Here is a 19,214-nt window from a genome sequence, read left to right as displayed (position 1 = left end):
CAGGTCTCAAGCTACCGCAACTACCAGTTGTTGATTCTATCTCAAGTTTGATCGTTCCTAGTGAGTTACTGGATGTTGGTAGGCATGAGATTCGGGCGATCAAGGGAAGCAAGCAGCTGAAATGTCCACGAAGAAAACTATATAAAGGCCTCCATTCGCACGTCTTCAAAACATTTACCTACACTTCGATCATCAAGTCACAGTCTCATACTATTCACATAAAGAGCCAACATCTTCTCCATACCTTCACGTTCAACCCATTCAACCCAAAATGCAGTTCAACTCCATCATCACTACTGTCGCCACTGCCGCAGCCTTTTGGGCTTCCATGGCCGAGACCAAATGCATCCAGGGACCCAAGCGTGCCGGAAATTCCTGCATCCCTGACAACAAAGGCTTGCTTACTTGCGGCCCAGGAAATGATGGCAACGTCGTAAGTCATGCCTTTAACCCGCCCATCAATAATATCTCACAGAATTGTTTCCCGGTGAAACGAAGGATTGGCTAATTATGAACTGTGCTAGCTTATTTGCAACGACCAGCTGAAGTGGAAGGTCCACAAGAACTGCCCCTCTGGAGGTTGCTTTGGCTGCGAATGCAGGAACTAAAGATGATGAGTAGAGATGACTACTCGTCCTGATCATAGCTATAACAGGAAACAAGACTGAGAAATATACATTCGTTCCCAACTTTCTCCTAATTGAGCCTGTCATGGCCCTTCTCTGTCGGTAACATACTACTAGTGCAGGTGATAGCCGGCAATGCAATGACTGCACGTCAAGTTGACTGAGACGCGCGAAGACTGAACGGCCACGACAAGGATAGCATGAACATGGACTGTAAAATGCATGGCCTCTTATTACAGGCTATCATGTTTCGTACAGCTTGGGCACCGTTGATCGGCGCAGCTAATATTGGATGCTGATGATGTTTTCGCCTCAGCAGTGAAACAGCAACGTCACTTATTACAAAAGTCGCGTCATGCCCCACTGGCTCCGAGCTTTGTACTCAGACGATCGAAGCCGACTACCAGTATGCAGTAGCGAAGATCGTCTTCTATGGATTCGACAAGAGTTTTATTAGCCGAGCAGTGTCTACATATACGCGTGTAATCCGTATCCCGTGCTAAAGCGGCCATGTTTCCCATGTGCTCGCTTTTGTCGTCGTTTTTGTCGTCGTTCTTATCATCGACATTGCCATTTACTATCGTATTCTATAATCGTAATATATTCTTGTCCTTATTGTCCTTAAAGAAATACTAGGTACCTATACTTGGACGGAAGTATGAAGTGTACCGCGATTAAAGTAAAAGCATGTTCTGCCTGGATAGCTAACTACACTACCCGGCTAGCAAAAGCCTTCTACAAATCTAACCAAATGAAATTTCATGATCCTGTTGATTGGTGACTCAGCCGTTGAGGAAGCAGCAGGTCGGAATTTTCACAGATGGAGGAGTACCATGTCCTATTCTCCATGATGAAAACTTTGGGATGCAGAATCAGCTAAGTGAAGCATGGTAGTATGATTCAACCTCTGATCAGTTTTTCATGTATATTGAGCCGGTCTTCGCTCTACCGCCCTCCTCATTTCTGATACATGAGTGCATCTCTGTGAGCTTGGCCAAACCACATTGAATCCCACTGAGTGCGGCTCTCATGCTCCTCTACCACCTTGCCACTCTCATACTTTTTGAACCTCAGAGTGCCAGCAAAGCGCAAATACCACCCATCACCCATCTTCTGCCGCGACGTAAATTTGTCCTTGACATATTCAAGCGTGTAGACCAGTTCGTTATCGTGGTACTCGAAATGAAGCCTATCAGCAACGGAGCGGCCCGTTTGCTCGTCAACCCCGACGTCTGTCGCTGTGAACACCACTTTTCCCGCGTCTTCGGCCACGATAGTATCGTTCTTTTGGATCATGAAGGAAATCCCCATCGCATACGCAAGTTTGTCGGAACTGATCGTCGCGGAAGAGATGACGGTATACGGTCCCACAGTGCCCCGTCCCCAGTACCAATGGTTAATGACCTTTGCCAGCGACACATTACCCCAGTTCCTGTCATGGTACCCGTCGCCCTCCGCAGTCACCGGCTCTTCGCCGCCGATTCGGTATGTTGCAGTGACCTTGCCTTGGGGCACCGCGACTAGCCAGGCAAAGTACTCGTCTTCGTCGTAATACACGTGCCCGGTCCCGGGCCGCCAGGGTGATGTCGTGCTGATCAGCTGTACGTCAATGGTCAAGTCATCGACGACGACGTGAATTTGAAATGCGTTCAAATCGTTGCCGCGAAAGAAGTTAATCTGACCGTCTTCCTCCCCGTTTACTGTGACGTTACATTCTTCCATGCTCGCGTTGAAACTGCTCGCGGGGTAGGTCTTGGTGATGGCCCACGAGCGTCCGTCGGGTGTGTCGAGCTGCACTTGGATCTTGGGTTCCAAGCCGGTGTTGGGGCTCGCAAAGAGTTTGGTGTGGAAGACGACCATCAGCTTTGCGCCGTTGGCCAAGTGGGAGTCAAAATACCACCATTCGAACACGCCTGACTTTGACGGGTCAGTTCGAAGACCATCTTCCCACTTTTCTATTTTTGTCGGCGAAAGACGCAGCTTTTGGTACTGCTCTTGGAGGTTCTTCGGGATTTGGGTCATTCTTTTGATGTTTGCGTGTTCAAAGAACAGCTATGATGACTCGGTAATTGACGTCTTGAAGTGAATGGCCATCATCGTTCTGTTCCCAATCAGCATGGGCAACAATTTTATAAACAAAGTCAAGAAAACGCAGTGCGGGCTTTCGGGAGACAAAGTGTCCGTTTAATCCTGGCTTGTAGCCAAGGAGTTAGGAACGAGTTGAACCTTAATACCGTCGATTGTGCTGTTCAGTCTGCTGGGATGTGGACTGGCTACTGCGGGCTGAATAATAATCACAATATTTTCACGGAGTCGGCACGCTGCCGAAACATACGCACCATTGACATCAACACCATCAATTTATATCGTTGGGAACAGTTCTTCGCGAGTATCTTTGGTCAAGCAGTCGCATACGGTGAGCGCGGGAGCCCACCGAACCCATCGGAACCCACCGGAACCCACCCGGACCTCCTCTGTCGGAGTTCGTCCGATCTCCCTTCCACTCCCGCCCCGTCCCAATCAAGGCACAACCAGATCGTACGCCAGAGTTTCCGTGCAAACGGCTTCCCGAATCTTATGGAGCCTAAACCGTCCCATCAGACCATGCACATCATCGATCTCGTCGGGGGTATTCCTTACTTGAGGTGCGCGGGATGGCCCGCGTATGCCAGTACCTGTTCCTCGGTGTCCATCACCGTCATCAGCGCCATATCGAAGCCCTGCGCACGGTGCGCCGTGCTTGCAAGCGGCGGGCCCAGGGTGAAGGACCTGAGGCCCGGGACGACACCGACCATTGCGTCGCCCGCGGCGCGCATCTCCGAGATTTGGGATGAGTCGGTGTTGGGGTTGAGCTTGAACAGGACTGTGACAGGGTAAGTCAGCAGTATTCAGGGACAAGTGGCGTGCGGTAGATACCAATGTGATAGATTGGCATTTTGGCGATTTCTGAATTGTTTTGGCTCGCGCTGCAATGTTGGAAGAGTCCTGAAAAGGGTCTAAATAGCGGCGCACCGGGTGGTGCATTACCGGTCTAAGTAAGGCCGGGGCCGGCCCCGCCCCGAGGCGTCGGACATTTCTTTGCCCGCCGGCACTTCACTGGCAGCCAAGCTCAACTCAATTTTGATGCTTTTGTTGATGGATATTAGTCAAATGGCTATTTTGGTTACAAGTCCCATCAAAGGGCTTGCATACGTAAACATGTTCGTGGATAGTCTCCAACTTTTAGAAATGTCCAAGTGACTGACGCAACCACGCCACCCGATCTCCCGTTCCATCCGATGACGTGAGTGAGTTGAACTTCGGCCGAAGGATCTTTATAGAAAAGACACCAACAAACACCTCAGGTACTTGCTTGTTTTCAAAGCCGTCCAGACGCCCAAATACCAAACTGAATCCCGCGGTCGTTTTTCTGCGCGTAGAAATGCTCTCATACCATCCATCGTCGAAACAGCATGGGCCAAGAGGAGATATACTGTGATGTAATGTTAGCCCCCCACAATCAGAATAAAGAACTGTGAACTACACACGATGCATTGTTTCCGATCTTGGTAAGAAGACCATGAGATGCAGTTCGAAGCGCCCGCAGCATTGCAGTACAACTTTTCTCTGCCGAGGGTGACGCCGTAGGCGGCACCGTTGCAGACCTCGTCACAAGTCTTGCCATTGCTGTGCGCTACGCAGCAGTGGCTGCCATCAGAGTACTGGCACTGGCAGTAGCCGCATGCATGCGCCGTGGCGACAGCGACGGCGAGGAAAGAAACGACGGAAGTGATCTTCATCTTCGTATGAACTAAAAGGGTTGAGATTGAGTTGCGCAGTTGTAAAAGTGTGTTCTATTATTCGAGCTCAACTTCTGAAAGGTGATACGATCGTTTATAATAACCAGCGTGATGCGTAGCGTGAAGGCATTTGCTTATGGGAACGAGCTGCTCGGGTTGGCCATGAGTGACTGACTCAGCGCAACACGAGAACATAACAGGATCCCTCCCCATTCTTCTTCCTCGAACTGCGAAGATTTGAAATGCTGTCGATTAGGGATAAGCTCCAGCGTGCAGCGACAAGCCTCGCCGCCTAAGTCAACGACTGTGGTCTAAGAGAGTTCAGCTAATCCAGTGAAGACTTCTTTCCTCATTCGCCATCTATTCCATCAAATGGCTACCAGTGGCATAACCCGACGCCCTCGTATGTTCTTTTTGCCAGACCAATTGAGCAACTTGTTCAGTATGGGTCGATCTTCATTGGTCAGGCAGTTCCTTTTTGGCGACAAAGGGAGCTGACGGGATAATTAGCACTGCAGGGCCCAAAGCTGCCAACGAGTCAATCAATGTCGTCTCCCCTGCGACAGCATCGCATTCGGGTCGATGCGCACGATAGCCAGGCGATGCCGTCAGTGACAGGTACCCCGTGGCCCACAGGTTCAGCAACTGTCAATTGAAATCCTGGGGGTTCCATACACTCCGTTACGTTAACAGCGTCCGCCCCCCCTTTTTGCCGAAATTACATACATATAATCCCTATATATATATAAAAATTTACCCAACGCTATATAGATATTTATAGTATAGTAATTAACCTATTCTAATAGCTTTAATTAATCTATTTCTATTAAATCTTATTATTTAAAAGTATTATAATACCTCTTAAATGCTACTATATAGCTTAATAAGTAAATAATAACCTTTTTAGGTATTATCTATTACTTATTACTAATAGTATATAGAAATAATAATATATATAATAACTAATATAGGATACTATTAGAAATCCTTTTTAATACTTTACTTTATTATTAATTAGGATTATTATATTTACTAAGAAAACTTATTAAGTTATTACTATTAAAGAGGTTATTAAAAAAGTTATTATTACTAAAGCTAAACTTAAAACTAATAATTTAGTAATAGCTAAGTTTATATTATAAAGAAAATATATATTTATAGTTTCTCTATTATTATAAAGAGCTCTAAAAGTATCTTCTTACTAAAAAGTAATAATAATATAGAGGAAGTAAAAAAAAGATCTACTATATATAATTTAGCTTTAAAATACTTTACTTTTATTAATACTATTATTTTAACTAAACTTAACTTTAGTTAACCTAACTTCTTATTAAACTACTTAATTTATAGATAATATATTTATAGCTTCTTATTATAGTACTAATAATATATTTATATTATTCTATAATATATTTAAAGAAGAGGATAATATAAATAATAAAGAACTAACTCTATTATAAATCTAAGTTATTTATAGCTTAATACTTAAAAGTAATAGTTTATTTATTTTTAATCTAACTATTAAGAGTATTATATATAATAGATTTAGTATTACTTTTATATTAAATATAAATAGTAGAGACTAAGAAGTAAATAGTAATACTTAATTTAAAGTAGAAGTAGTTTATTTATATATTATAAAAAAAGCTAATATTATTATTATTATTATTTAGAAGAAACTTATTAATATATCTAAACTAATATTAATTTTTACTTAGGTTTATCTATTTACTAGAGGGGTTATTTAGCTAAGTATTCTATAAGTTAATATTATCCCCTCTTTTAAATAAGCTAAAAAGAGAAGTAAAGTTTATTTTACTATTAAGTAGTAATATAGTATTATATTAATCTCTAGTAATATAGTAATTAATATATAAATACTTTAAAAATGTAGCTAAATAGGTATTTTAGCTAATATATAAGAAGTAATTAATTATAAAGCTAATAATCTTATAAATATTAAGCGTTAGAAAGAGGGAATATATAGATAACTTCTCTATATATATATCTACTTAAAGTACTAAAAATATAAGAATAGTTTAAGTAATAAGAAGTTTAATTAATATTATATATTAAACTAAAAGTACTATAAAATTAAATCTTATTATATAGAGAAATAAGTAAAGGTTATTATAACTAAATAAGCTAACGTTAATAATATAAAACTACTTAAAGAACTACTTAGTAAGATTCTTTATAATTAGTTTATAGAGGATTAGAAATATTAGAATAAGAGAAGTAAGAATATTATTAAGGTTAATAATAATTAATAGATAATAATAATAATAGAAGAGAAAACTAAAAATGCTATACTTCTATTATTAAAGTTAAGATCTAGCTTAACTAATACTAATAGTAATATTATTATTAATATATATAGTAATATAAGGGCACTAAATTATTATCTTTAATATTCTAACCTATATATATAGCTACTACTACTAATAGCATTACTACTACTATATTAGCTATATATAAATATTTCATAATATTTATTACTAACTCTTCTACTATTAAATATTTTAAGTACTTATTAACTAAGTATTATACTTTTAATTTATTTATCCTTATTAGTAATACTAAATTTACCTTAAAAAGCTTTAGATTAAGTAATTAACTTTATTAAGTAGTTTATATCTATTTATAATAAGTAATATAATATTAATAAAGAGTTTAAAAAGAAGTTATAAAAACTATAATTAGTAAATAGTAGCTTATAAGTAATTTATAAGTTATTAGATATTTAGTTTACTAAATAAGGTTTTATTTAATATCTTATTAAAGATATTAGGAACTTAATTAAATCTTTTATAGATAATAGTACTTATTATAAAAAGTAATCTAATACCTTCTCTAATATAATATCTCACTCTAAACTTTATTTAAACTATTAAAAGTTAGAAGGAGATATTTATATAAAAAAATATATTAAATTACTAAGAGGGATAATAATAGTACTAATTAAAAACTCTATAGTATTAGTTTTAAATAAGTTAGAGTTATCTTAATATATTAATACCTTAATATTATATTAATTTATTAAGTAAGAGATTTATAGTATATTAGTTAAAATTAATTAATATAGTAAGTATATATAAAGCTATTTATTATTAAATATAGCTAACTTTATAAGTATTTTAAAACTCTTTAGTTTTATTTTATTATTATTATTATTAGTATTATAAATATTACTTATATAGTTATAAATTAAATAAAATAAAGTTAAGTAAAGCGATAAGAATAATTAGATTAAAATCTTAAGTAATATATTATTAATAGAGATATATTACTTAGAGGAGGATAATAAAGAAAAGTAATATAATAAGAGTAGTATAAAGTTTAACTATATATATAATTTTTTATATAATATATTTAACTATAGAAAAGTCTACTTATAGCTATAGATTTAATACTATTACTCTATATATATAAAAGTAATAGAATTACTATTATTTTAGATCTATAAATAATATACTTTAGTCTATCTTAATACTAATTAGAGGTAATTAAAATCTCTAACTATAGTTAAAATCTCTAATTATAATAATATATTATTATTATAAATTATTATTATAAGTATTAATAATATATTTTAGCTATTATATAGGTAAAATTAATATATATATATAGCTATTAATAAAAATAATAGATAATAATATATTTTTTATATTTTAATATACTTATAGCTAACTTTTTAGTAATCTTATTAGCTATAATTATAAATTTAATAATTAACTATTATATAATAATATAATTAAGATTTATTATATATAAATATATAATAAAAATTTAGATTACTTATTAATATTTAATACCTATAGCTTATTCTCCTTTTTATAGTTTAATATTATAATATATATTCTATCTTATTAAAGTTAATAAATAAATAGTAGAAATAGCTTTTAATCTAAAGTAAATAATACTTAATCTCTATAGTATAATTATATAGATATTTTATAAAATCCTAAATATTATTCTTATTATTATTCTATTTTAAATATATCTTCTTAATATATTACTTTAAATTACTAAAATACTCTTTAATAAGGTTAAAATTTAATAAATATAGAAGTAGAAACTTAAAATAGATACTTAATACTTAGTATAATATCTTAATTTAAGGTATATAATAGTAAAAGAGGTTATTTATAATAATAATAAAGTTTAGCTTTAGAAAACACTTATACTTTAAGATAAAATACTTTTATAGCTAATAAAAGAACTTATTACTATTAGTTATATTATAATATATAATTAAATATAAGATATTACTTAATATAAAAGCTAATAGGATTTATATATAAGAGTTTTAAAACTAATTAATCTCTATAGTTTGAAATATAATAAGCTTTTTTAGTACCTATTTAATCCTCTATATCTTAATATCTTTATTAACGCTAAATTTATTAATAAATACTAGCTAATTAAAGTAATATTATTATATATAGTATAAGTACTTATATTATAAGTTATTACTTTATTAAGTAGTAATAATCTTAAACTTCTTATTTATCTAGCTAGCTAAGTTTAATTATTAACTAATTATAGAATAATTAATTTAAATCTTAAAAGTTTTATATAGAAAATCTTATATCTCTTTAAAAGATAGATTACTATAATACTATAGTAGTTTAAGAAGCTCTATATAATATTATATTTCTATTTTTTATTAACTTTAGTAGTATTTCTTATATCTTTATATTTTACTAATAATATTATATTATAATCTATATTATTAAATTATTTATTTAGTATAGCTAATAATACTTATTAGTTTATAAGTCTTTTAGTTTTTAAATAGTAGTATTATTATAATTATTAATAGCTATAAATTTAATATTTTAGGTGCTATTATATTATTATTATTACTTAATATCTTTCTTAATATATTTAATATAATAAATTATAGATATATATTAACTAGTAGTAAACTATAAATAATAAAGTATAATCTATATAATAGTAAACTTTTACTTAATATTATAAATAAGCTAAGCTATTAAGAGATTTATTAATCTTATTAATTACTAAAGTATTTACTTTAAAAAACTATATTAAGCTTTTTAATATATTTATATATTATTTAAAGCTATATAAACTATATATTAAGTAGATATATAAAGTTATATAATAAGTCTTTTCTTTTATTCCTTAGTAAATATTATTTTAATCTCTTATAATAAAAATAGACTTTTTATTAGTTAAATAGTATAAAAATAAAGTAACTAGTTAAATTAGTAATACTTTAATAAGTAAATTAACTACTATAAAAGTATAAAATATATACCTTATATCTCTATTATATAGTTATACGTTTAAATACTATTAAGATTATAGTAATTAATAGTAATTAAGGTGTTAGTAATAACTTTAATACGTTTTATATGTAATATAGAGAAATACGCGTTATAGCGTAAAATTAGCTTTTTTTCATGTTTTTATATAAGCGGGGAAAAAAAAGGGGGGCGGACGCTGTCAACGCAACGGAGTGTAAGACAAGCTTTTCGCTTATGGTGGCTGCGATGAACTTGCGGGGTTTGGCCTGGATGCTTCATCAAACTAGAACCGAACCCTTGGTGCTTGCTGTTCCTCACAAGGCTTGCCGCTTGCGCGAGCTCAAATGTCTTGAAAGTCCGAGCACACACCGTATGTTGAAAATTCTGCAAGATGCTCTATGGCCTTCTTGCTGCGGTTGTCGGCAATATAACCGTTCAATTGCCCGCGCATAGAACACGTCCATCACCATCTCATCATGGAGGCAATTGACGCACAACGACTCGGGCGTACCACCAGGCAACGCGAGGGGTTCGGGAGCACGGGCTTGCCGATAGAAAGGAGACATGGGGACTTGAATATCCCACCGGGACTTAATATACTGGTCGTGGTCAAACGACCAGTGACTGAATCAGTCTTTGTCCATGGTTCATAATGCTCCAATGAGCACCCACTGGACGATCTAGAAGGTAAAGTGTCATTGACATTAGCAAGTTAGACTAGATTCTAGATCCACGCAATATATCATATATGAAGCTCTGCAAATTGCGATCAGAGCGAACTGCAGGAACACCCGCGTGCTCAACGTTGTATATATACTTGGACCAGCGGTCTTGCCTGACCATCGTCCCATCTTTAATCTGCATCTTCAACCCCAGATCCCCTCTCCCGCCCGACACAAGCCACAAAATCACACCTTCAATAACCCACCACACCCAGCCACAATGAAGCTCCAGTCCCTCCTCTTCCTCGCCCTTGGCGCAACCGCCGCCCCAGCCCCAGCCGACGCCGGCCCCACAGTCCCGGCCCGACGCCTCCTCTGCTCCGGCCTCTGGACCGGCAACGACCTCGGCTGGGGCGACATCAAGTGGGCGATGCAGAACCGCCACGACGAGCTGCAGCTCAAGGCGGGCTGGTGGAACGAGGCGAACGCCGACTGCCGCAGCACCGACGGCAGGGACATTGCGCAGAAGGGCATCTGGATCACGTACAACCACCAGCGCGACGACAAGGCCGAGACGGCGCTCAAGTACAACGAGAAGATTGTCTGCACGCCGCAAAGCTCGTGGCACCTTAAGTGCAACCCTTCCGGTTGAGACTGAGAGTCTCGGTGGGCGGGCTGGAAGCAGTCAAGATGGAGGCCGGAAGTTTTGCCGGAACTTTGAGAAGCGGTGTCTGGTGTCAGTGGAGGCGAGATGTTGGAGGAACGGATCGGTTGGCAGGATTGTTTTCTTTGTTAGAACACTTCCGTTCTAAAACCTCTTTATACCCAGAAATTCTTCAAACATGTTCTCGTTATACGAATTGCCATTGCCCTAGTAAAGAGACCATCACAAATTTTAAAACAGCCACGCCCATCATAGCCCCTCCCCAGTCGGCGCACCACCCTTCCCCCACCCAAACCTGAACTCGCCTTTCACCGAACAGCCGCATGGTGAACCAATACCGTAAGACACAAAGATCCCCCTCGGCTCCGCGCGTTCCTCCGGCTCGTCTTCCGGGTTCCTAGGAACGATCACCCAGTCCCGCTCGTCATCTTCCACCTTCTCAGCACCCTTTTCCGTTGTCATAGCAGCGGCATTCTTCTCGTCAGCGGCGTCGGTCTCTGCTGACTTCTCGTCGATAGAGCCATTATCTTCGGTCAAGGGCTCGGTAAAAGACTGGGTCCGGCCGAAGGAGAAGGTAAACCCTGTTGACGACCGTCAGCAATCCCGTTACAATAACTTCAAGGTGATAGTTTGGACTTACTCGGCGGGGCTTTATACGTGCCGCCCTGCTGCGCCATCTCCGTTCGGCAAAGGCAATTCGATGCAAGATTGTTGCGTGGGATGAAAAATCTCCGAGCTATCGGGCGGATGCTCGGGGGGCCTGACACTTCTTCAATACTCTGGATGCAGCGGGCGTCGGAGGCAGGCGTGCGGCACGGAGTGGCGAATGCTGGTTGGCAAGCAGTGGCAGCCAATCACGGAGATAAACATGTCAACAGCTTGCGTACCAAGCCCGTCAGATCATCTGCGGGTTTGGATCTTTTATCCGCGTTCACATGACCAGAGTGTGACGCAGGCTTTGCAATTAAGCACTGCGTCTGAGGTAATCAGTGCCATGCCTGAATGCCTTTTGAAGTCATACCGAATGGGGCAACCTGCTGCATTTCCTCAATGGAAATGACACTGTTTGAAGATTTGGTGGTTAAGGATGTTTGGAATTGATATGGTCGTCGACTTTCATTCCATTACTCTAGCAAAAGATAAACTCCAACACGCCCTTTGACTATTACAGAGAAGATCATGGTGTAGGTATATGTCCTATCCGTCCATTGAGAAAAGAAAGACGAAAAGCGGTTCTCCCATGTCCAAAGCTAATCGTTCCTCAAGCAAAATAAGAAGACGTTGAAAGGAGAATCAGTGTTTCAGTACTTCTCAGGTCTCCTGAGTCACGTCTGCCCCCCTGTCCTTCGCGCTCGATCGCGATCGGTCAAAATGCCGCTTCCACCGCAACCACCACCCACCAGGCAGGCGGACTGACACCTCCTCACTGTCGATGGCGGTTGTGTTGGGACGCCGGAAGAGGGGCCCGTTGCCACCCCAAGGGTAGGCCTTGTTAGATGGCAGAGTGAAGTCGCTGACTGTGGTAGTCGGCACCACCGGGCCATCGGGCTCGAACATGGAGGTACTGTCTCCCTCGGCTGAGACCGAAGCCTTGGTTGTTGATGTGATGAAAGTCGTGGCGGTGTTGCTGGAAGTTCCTGGAACATATGTTAGTTTACTGGCCTTTGTGGAGAAACAGGCTGATACTTACTGTTTGTGACTCCGGTTGAGGGCTTTGTAGAGGTTGTGTTCTGCCACCTGGACGTGCAGGTTGGCATGGATGAGACCAGAACACTTCTGGTAATTACTTGAGTCACTGTCCCACTGGTTACGGTGACCGTATGGCATGGTGTGGAAGATCCCGCCGGGCCCGTTGCGTTGGTTACGGTGGCAGGAGTAGTCGAAGACACGGTAGGAGGGTACACTGACGAAGACGACGACGACGAAGATGGCAGCGACGAGAATGTTGAGTTCGGCAACTGGCTAAAGGGCACGCTTGGTATCACAGTGCCGGGAGGAGGACCAGTCCCTGTGGCAGTAGGCACAACGGTTCCGTTTGAAGTTGGGAACGGCGGCGTCAATATTGCAGACCACAGCACTGTAAGAGTTTGCGTGGTGCGGCGGTCGGCTCTTGTGATTGTCAATGTCGAAGCGACCACGCCTGACGGTGCACTGGAGATCAACGTGACAGTGACGTTGCCAGTCGATACTGGGATTACGGTGACATTGCCAGCAGGGAATGGCGGCGTCGTTGCCGTGGCGTTGAGACCGCTCGATGTCTCTGGGGGCTCAGTTGTGAGGAAGACAGTTCCAGATCCTTCTGGAGGTGCGGTTCCTGTAGGTCCTACCGTCGACGTTCCATTCCGAGTTGGGAACGGTGGCTCTGTGGTCGGAGTTGGTAGACCTGTGATGGTACCACTACCAACCGAAGTCCCTCCAGTCAACGTGGGTATCGGTGTGCCGCCTGTGCCTGCGATCGTACTCGTTATGCTGCCCAAGGTAGACGGAGATAAAGTAGAGTTCGTGACCGGGAATGGAGGCAGCGACGAGGAGATGGTAGAGTTGGTACTGGAAGTACCTGCCGTCAATGTCGATATTACCGTGGTGCCTGTTCCAGAGATAGTAATGATTGTGTTCGCTGGACGAGAGGAGTTCACCGACGGGAAGGGTGGTAAGGAAGGCGATGGTCTCGTAGAACTGGCAGTAGAAGAGATTCCGGTCAGAGTGGGATCGGCGGTGACCCCGGTTACTGAAATTGTTGAAGTTGCATTGCCCGTGGTAACAGCAGATGTTGCGTTCACACTTGGGAATGGTGGCCTAGGCACCGTTGAAACTGCGATCGTAGCGATAGGTGAAGAACCTGTTCCTACGGGTATAACAAGGGTCGACATGACTGTGGAAAGCCAGATGCTCGATGTATTGAACCCAGTCGGGAAGGGAACGACAGAAGAGTTGCCGGTTGGAAACGGAGGAGCGTCGGTTGTAGAAAACCCTCCCGATGTGGTGCTGAGAGTCGCATTCGACGTTGAGGTATTCAAAACTGTCCCGTTGCCCTGAGAGGCAGTCGCGCTCTGTTGAGAGCTCAGGGTAGTGTTCGCACTTGGCCAAAGAGTGGTGGCGGTTACTGACCCCGTCGCCGTGATTGCACCAGTACCCGTAATGTTGCCAGTTGGAACACCCGAGGTGTGATTTGTCCAAGTGAATACCCTGGAGGGACTTGAGAACCCCGTGCCGACGATTATCGACGATGTAATCACCGGGATGGAAACTGTTCCTGTGAGGGATACTGTGGTTGAGTTGAACGCAGGCCATGGTGCTGTGGGAGTTGGGCGTGAAGACGCCGCAGTCCCAGTTGTCGTGAGAATCGTTCCCATTCCCGTTCCTGTTCCTCTAGGTATGGTTGTAGAATTGGAAACAGGCCAAGGGGGCACGAAAACCCCAGATGTAGACGTCGCTGGATCCGCAGATCGACTCGTCCCCGTCCAAGTAGCATTAGTGCTGGCCGAGAGCGTTGAGTTGGGGGACAGCGAAAGATTTGGGTCGGTTCCTGATCTGACTGGCGAGGAGGTCAAAGTACTGTTCCAAGGTGAAGTTGACGAGGGCTCAGGCTCTTCAGTGATGGAGGCAATGGTGCCACTCGGCCAGATTATGGAGCTGGAGTTGGCGGGGAAAGGAGGCACGGCTGTAAGGCTTGTTGGAAAGACGGATGCCGTGTTCGGCACTGTGGAGATGAGGATTGTGCCTTCAGTAGAGATAGTGATCGTCGAATTGGGAAACGGGAAGGGAACGTTCGTTTCTGTGGGATATGCAGAACCTGACGGTAAACCGGAGACACCAGACGGCACTACCGTGACTGGTCCCGTGGTTGAGCCCTGGATGGTTGATGTTGCAGATAAGCTCGTCGAGTTTGAAGCCCGGGTTGTAGTACCAGACGTCCATGCTGGAGGAATCGGGATGTCAGATATGGACGTGAAGTTCCCTGAGGTGGTAGATTGGGACACTCCGGAAGACGTTGGCGAGGCAATGGCAGACGAGTTCCAAGTCGACCATGGGGACTCAACAGGCTGCGTCAAGGTCGGGCCAGCTGGGAACGATGTGTTGAAAAGCGAACTTGGCAAGATTGATGTCCCAGGCGCGGTACCAGTTGCAGTCACTGACGAGTTGGACGCAGTGAACGGCGGTACCAGAGTGGCAGATTTTGAACCAGATAGTGTCGAGGAAGTAGTTGCTGTGCTATTACTATTGGCAAAGGAACCCACTGATGTTGCAGACGAGATTGAAGAGCTCACGGCCGGAGACGGCGCAAGAGTCGTGGTGTTCCACGTCCCCCTTGAGCCTGAGCTTGAGCTCGTGGATGTCTCTGAGACTGTTACGAGGGTACCCGACTCAGTGTCTGTTGTGGTTGGTGATAAGATAGCGCCGGATGACCTAGTTGACGATGCAGAATCGCCTGAGGAGGCAGTCGTAGGTGGGTAGGTAGTGGCGGTATCCGAAGAGGCGGAAGATGATCCAGAGGTAGCAGTGGCACTGGCAGAAGCAGGGTAAGAGTCACTAGATGTCCCGCTCGCGCTTGTCGCCATGCTGGCTTCTGTTGAGTATTCTTCTAGTTGAGAGTTAGTCAACCGCGCACATATTCTGAATGGAGGAACGAACCATCGGTGGTAGCGGCATCATACTGTTCTGTCGACGACTCCTCGCCATAGGTGGTCGGAGGAGGCGGAGGAGGGCCCGAGTATCCATAGTCGTAGCTGAGAAAATCATCAGAGTCCTGAGGGTCTCGAGCATGGTGTTCCAGGTTGTGGAGGACTGCGGACTGGACCTCGTCCTGTTGGCGATAGACCTCAAGAGGGGACGCCGCGGTGCCGCCCACCAAAGACGGAAGCAGCGCAGCAACCGACGCGATGCCGGCGATGAGATTCGAGATTCTCATATCGATGAGCTGAAGGAAGGTCGGATCCTTGCGCTGTTGGCCGGATGGGGAGGAGGGCTAACCTGGCAGTCGGGTTCAAGGGCTTGCCGCCTGCTCTTGCTTGTAGATGCGGATAGAGTGAGTGAAAGCCTCCGGTAATAGAAACGAACGTTGACAACCTTGGCACTCGGGTTCGAGTGGAAAGAAAGAGGTTGTTAAGGGGGAGAAGGAAAGAGAGGCGAGGTCGAGGGGGAGTAGGAAGTAAGGCCTATGGGTACGAACCGCGGGGGTAGAGCACATATAGGCAGAGGTCGTGACATCTTCGATGGAGAGACGCCCTCGTGCGAAGGATACACTGCTTCTTCTGCACATTCTCTAACGAAAGTCACTCTTTTCTCTTCTCAAGAGAGTCATCGGTCACACATTGCGTCCCAGGAGGGCACGTCTTCCGCACTTGATCGTGCCTGCCCCGACCTTACATCATGCTCCTGCTTCCGACTCATCCCAGAAACAGTTAAGTCGGTTTAAACAAGTCCCACTCTGAGATGGAAGATACACTGTGGTCGTATACTAGCGATCCAGGGAAGCTATACATGGTTGGATCGGATGGATCAGGGTGGATTCCGGCTTGCTCGGTCACGATAGCACAGCGTTCCTTTCAACTGAGCTGCTGGCATCGGTGAGCTTGCCGGTAGCAGCACTAGCCATAGCGGGCAACGGCCTCGGTCGATCCCCATCGCCACCCGTCCCAGCAAGCAAAGATCCGATGATGAAGCTAGAGGTGCTTCGCGATGAGGGCTCACTTGCGATCCTCCACCACTATCGATACATCAACTGATTGTCTTCGCCAGAGCGCACAATCGAATCTCCGACGTGAGACACTCTGCTCCGAGAAGCCCATCTGGTCGCCGTCTGTTGCGCTGACCGTGATGAAAGAAGCGACCATGATCCGAGTCTCGTTTTCTTCTCATGTTCAACGCATCGTCACATCCACTATCAGTCACCACGCACAGCGTGACATGACGCTCAACACCAAAGAGTGTCGTATCTCCCACAGTCGCACTTGCGGTAGCATGTTGATAACGGATGCCCGCCCAACGGAGTTGAGGCATGGCCCCAACGGGCTCTCCGGACCTGAATTCAGGGGCCTTCCTCATCCTGTCTTCTTGGGGGATAGACGGGAAGGTATGTGGACGGTGTTCAGTTCAAGATCGCGCAGCCTGTGGGTAGCCGTGTACTGCCAAACGAGATTGCTTGTGCCTGAACAGTGTGTGACAAGACCGATGTCCTCAGTGCGGGGGCTCGCGGTGTCTCGTCTCAGAGCGATTAGTGTCCGTGCCAGCAACTAGAGTCATTTCTCTTTTGGTGTCGCTCCGTCTTGCTTCTGCTCAAGACAGCTGCTTGTGTAAGAATCGTTATTGAGTGGCAGCCGCGCAGGTGAAGCCTTTGGGACACGTGAAGGGACCATCTAAGACTGCGAGACAAGACGCGGCAGCCCAGATTGGTGCGCGGGAGTCATCTGTCAATCTTTGCTGTCATTCGTAAAGTTCCAAATCGTCATTAACAATTATTTCATGCGCTGCTCTCAAAATTTCCATGTACTTTCCCAAAGACCTACCTTAGGACTCCAAACCGAATTCCATCATGATAATGCACGCAAAGGACGTCTCTCTCATTGCCCCCCACCTGTCCGTGAGATCTCGCCGCGAAAGACCCGCGAGCCGAGTTCGATAAAGGAACACAAGATTCAAGACTGCTGTCAAGATGCCGTGGTACCATTACCCGAAGAAACGAGGGGGTTCCGCATCGTTTGGGTGCCAAGTTGAAGCACGTCCTCGACCGGTGCAGTTGAGATCGACTCCACAATGCTGTGCGTCGTCGCCTACTCGGCATTCTTGGCCGTCTCGCGAAGAGTGGGAGCCGTGCCATCGGTCATGGACGTGTTCTTGGCCTCGATATCGGCAGCCCACAGAGCAGCACCAACTAGCGACAGTTGTCAGTGACATTCGGCAGGAGCTTCGAGCACACCTACCCGTGTTTGTGAATGTGAAGAAGATGCTGACGAAGGGGATCATCTCAAGCGCAGTTGCCATGAGGCCGAAACTGCACCATGCTAGTCAGTACGCAGTATAGAGGACGCTCATATACACCAAACTCACGCCGTGTAAGGCCCAGTGTGTCTCTTGAGCCAGTCGGCCCTCCTGGAAGCGGACCAGTTCTTCAGTTGGAAGTACTAGACAAGGGAAGTCAGACAGGGGTGTGTGGATGAAGTCGGCCAGAAGATACGTACGCGTCCATGGACACTGTGGCCCCGGCTGCGGGCTGTGATGTGTTAGCTTGGCTATGCCACGAGTGGTTCCGTCGACATACCCTGGAGGAGAATAAAGATTCCCGTTCCCACGATGGGGATGAAGTTTAGGGGCAGGTAGACCAGGTAGCGGATGAGAGCCTTCGGGCTGAACCTGTCGAACGGGCTCTTGAGAATCTTTCCCAGCTTCTGCATCGGGTCAGAGCCCGGGCGGACCTGTCTTCCCTCCTTCACAATGCCATCCTCGTCCCTCGAAAGCAAGGTGCCGTCAAAGGTATCCAAAAGCGCCTCTTGCAAAAGGTACGATCGTGAGACGAAGTTGATGATTGTCGAGCTCTCGTTCAGGATCAACAGCACGGTGGTGAAGACCGCCAGAGGACCGTTGACGAAGACGAGGATAGCAAGCTGGGGCACGTAGGTGAAGACGAACATGCCGGTCACAACACCAGCGGACAGGAGGATGTAGGCCCCGATGCGCGACATCAGAGGCTTCCATAGCGCTCGGTGCGTGGCGAAGTAGATGATGCCTTTGATGGGATACAGGTACGACTTGCTCTTGGCAGCGTCGGCGACAAGACCTCTCGCCTTGTCGTAGTCCTCCTGCCTGTTAAACGTTGGTCAGCGTTCGTCGGACGTTCATGGAAGTTCAGGGGTGGTACATACAGGACCTCCTGGGCCTTGGCTTGCACCGAGTTGGCCACTCGTCGGTTACGGCTGTTGGAACCGGAAGCTTGCCCTTCGGCGACAGTCTGTTGGTCGGCCATGGTGATGAGCGATGTGCGGGGTCGATGTCGGGTTGCGGTTCTCGGGATGGCGTTGATGTCGTAAACAAAAGATCGCGAGAGCAGCTGGGGAAAGTGACTGCTAGGTAAAAGTGACATAGGCCGGCGGCCAGCTTTTATTTGGTCGTGGCAATCGCGATCTGGCTGTCGCGCAGCTACCTCAGCTGAGCTACCGGAGCTAGAGCTCCCTGGCGTGCCAGCCAGTGATGGCTCTATGACGTCGTAGTGT

The 19,214-nt window shown here is 43.8% G+C and overlaps 8 protein-coding genes across 8 annotated transcripts; 2 read left to right on the top strand and 6 right to left on the bottom strand.

The window, feature by feature from the left end:
- Positions 1-271: 271 nt before the first annotated feature.
- CGCS363_v012577 (uncharacterized protein) lies at positions 272-608 on the top strand (the record flags this gene model as incomplete). Its single annotated transcript, XM_036644426.1, has 2 exons — positions 272-433; positions 525-608. The coding sequence occupies 2 exons, from the start codon at positions 272-274 to the stop codon at positions 606-608; spliced, it is 246 nt and encodes an 81-aa protein (XP_036490876.1).
- Positions 609-1,583: 975 nt separating this feature from the next.
- Positions 1,584-2,648, bottom strand: CGCS363_v012576 (uncharacterized protein; the record flags this gene model as incomplete). Its single annotated transcript, XM_036644425.1, has 1 exon — positions 1,584-2,648. One exon carries the CDS (start codon positions 2,646-2,648, stop codon positions 1,584-1,586), a length of 1,065 nt encoding a protein of 354 aa, XP_036490973.1.
- Positions 2,649-3,262: 614 nt separating this feature from the next.
- Positions 3,263-4,405, bottom strand: CGCS363_v012575 (uncharacterized protein; the record flags this gene model as incomplete). Its single annotated transcript, XM_036644424.1, has 3 exons — positions 3,263-3,489; positions 4,060-4,098; positions 4,150-4,405. 3 exons carry the CDS (start codon positions 4,403-4,405, stop codon positions 3,263-3,265), a joined length of 522 nt encoding a protein of 173 aa, XP_036491101.1.
- A 6,218-nt stretch (positions 4,406-10,623) lies between these two features.
- Positions 10,624-10,995, top strand: CGCS363_v012574 (uncharacterized protein; the record flags this gene model as incomplete). The annotated part of the gene is made up of 1 exon (XM_036644423.1): positions 10,624-10,995. One exon carries the CDS (start codon positions 10,624-10,626, stop codon positions 10,993-10,995), a length of 372 nt encoding a protein of 123 aa, XP_036490972.1.
- Positions 10,996-11,256: 261 nt separating this feature from the next.
- On the bottom strand, positions 11,257-11,684 carry CGCS363_v012573 (uncharacterized protein; the record flags this gene model as incomplete). Its single annotated transcript, XM_036644422.1, has 2 exons — positions 11,257-11,588; positions 11,648-11,684. 2 exons carry the CDS (start codon positions 11,682-11,684, stop codon positions 11,257-11,259), a joined length of 369 nt encoding a protein of 122 aa, XP_036491104.1.
- Positions 11,685-12,318: 634 nt separating this feature from the next.
- Positions 12,319-13,877, bottom strand: CGCS363_v012572 (uncharacterized protein; the record flags this gene model as incomplete). The annotated part of the gene is made up of 5 exons (XM_036644421.1): positions 12,319-12,634; positions 12,698-12,969; positions 13,032-13,369; positions 13,413-13,803; positions 13,857-13,877. 5 exons carry the CDS (start codon positions 13,875-13,877, stop codon positions 12,319-12,321), a joined length of 1,338 nt encoding a protein of 445 aa, XP_036491105.1.
- Positions 13,878-15,537: 1,660 nt separating this feature from the next.
- On the bottom strand, positions 15,538-15,916 carry CGCS363_v012571 (uncharacterized protein; the record flags this gene model as incomplete). Its single annotated transcript, XM_036644420.1, has 2 exons — positions 15,538-15,589; positions 15,663-15,916. 2 exons carry the CDS (start codon positions 15,914-15,916, stop codon positions 15,538-15,540), a joined length of 306 nt encoding a protein of 101 aa, XP_036491102.1.
- A 1,861-nt stretch (positions 15,917-17,777) lies between these two features.
- RRT8 (Outer spore wall protein RRT8) lies at positions 17,778-18,967 on the bottom strand (the record flags this gene model as incomplete). Its single annotated transcript, XM_036644419.1, has 6 exons — positions 17,778-17,878; positions 17,928-17,998; positions 18,055-18,128; positions 18,186-18,217; positions 18,266-18,807; positions 18,867-18,967. 6 exons carry the CDS (start codon positions 18,965-18,967, stop codon positions 17,778-17,780), a joined length of 921 nt encoding a protein of 306 aa, XP_036491103.1.
- Between the last annotated feature and the right edge of the window lie 247 nt (positions 18,968-19,214).

Source organism: Colletotrichum siamense (assembly GCF_013390195.1).
Source record: "Colletotrichum siamense strain Cg363 chromosome Unknown KSG_Cg363_contig08, whole genome shotgun sequence".
NCBI classification, from domain to species: domain Eukaryota; kingdom Fungi; phylum Ascomycota; class Sordariomycetes; order Glomerellales; family Glomerellaceae; genus Colletotrichum; species Colletotrichum siamense.
The sequence above is the reverse complement of the archived record's forward strand: the minus strand, read 5'-3'. Positions and strand labels throughout refer to the sequence as shown.